The 981-nt window shown below is 54.9% G+C and overlaps 1 protein-coding gene across 1 annotated transcript in view; it reads right to left on the bottom strand.

The window, feature by feature from the left end:
* IDH3G (isocitrate dehydrogenase (NAD(+)) 3 non-catalytic subunit gamma) overlaps nucleotides 1-936 on the bottom strand; it is a gene marked incomplete at both ends in the record, with an annotated part of 2635 nt that extends 1699 nt beyond the window's left edge. Inside the window, 2 exons of the mRNA XM_015616786.1 lie at nucleotides 617-729; nucleotides 818-936. Of these exons, the coding sequence (XP_015472272.1) occupies nucleotides 617-729; nucleotides 818-936 (232 nt within the window). The remainder of the gene's footprint in view (nucleotides 1-616; nucleotides 730-817) is intronic.
* Nucleotides 937-981: the final 45 nt, after the last annotated feature.

Here is a 981-nt window from a genome sequence, read left to right as displayed (position 1 = left end):
GGATTTTGGGAACAAATTCTGGGGATTCAGGAGTGAATTGCAGGGATTTTGGGAGAGGATTCCAGGGATTTTGGGAGCAAATTCTGGAGATTCTGGGAACCAATTCCAGGGATTTTGGGAGTGGATTCCAGGGATTTTGGGAGATGATTCCAGGGATTTTGGGAACAAATTCTGGGGATTTTGGGAACGGATCCCGGGGATTCTGGGATCAGATCTGGGACATTCCAGGGATTTTGGGAACAAATCCCAGGGATTCAGGAGTGAATTGCAGGGATTTTGGGAGAGGATTCCGGGGATTTTGGGAACAAATCCCAGGGATTTTGGGAACAAATTTTGGGGATTTTGGGAACAAATTTTGGGGATTTTGGGAACAAATTTTGGGGATTTTGGGAACAAATGCCAGGGATTCAGGAGTGAATTGCAGGGATTTTGGGAGGGGATCCCAGGGATTTTGAGAACAAATTCCAGGGATTTTGGGAACAAATTCCAGGGATTTTGGGAACAAATGCCAGGGATTTTGGGAACAAATGCCAGGGATTTTGGGAGGGGATCCCAGGGATTTTGGGAACAAATGCCAGGGATTTTGGGAACGAATCCCAGGGATTCAGGAGCACACCCTTGAGCGCCACGCCGTTGCGCCGGATGGCCGTGATGGCGTTCTGCACATCGTCCTCGGGAGCCTCTGAATTCACCCGAACCTCCTCAAAATCCACGGGAACGCAGGCGTGCCTGGGGGGGGGGGAGGGGAGGGGTCACCCCCAGCCCCTCCCCCAGCCCAGCGTGGCTGGGGGTCCCCAAAAAGGGGAGGGGGACGCACCTGAAGACCTCCTTGACGTGCAGCATCAGCTCGGGGCCGATGCCGTCGCCCGGGATCAGCGTCACCGTGTGACGCCCCCCGTACTTGGCCGGGGGGGGCTGTGGGGAGAGACCCCCACGTCAGGGGGGATCCAAACTGGGAGATTCCCGGGATTCCCAATCCGG

Source organism: Parus major, unplaced genomic scaffold (genome assembly GCF_001522545.3).
Source record: "Parus major isolate Abel unplaced genomic scaffold, Parus_major1.1 Scaffold761, whole genome shotgun sequence".
Taxonomy (NCBI): domain Eukaryota; kingdom Metazoa; phylum Chordata; class Aves; order Passeriformes; family Paridae; genus Parus; species Parus major.
This window is presented reverse-complemented; position numbering and strand designations above follow the sequence as displayed.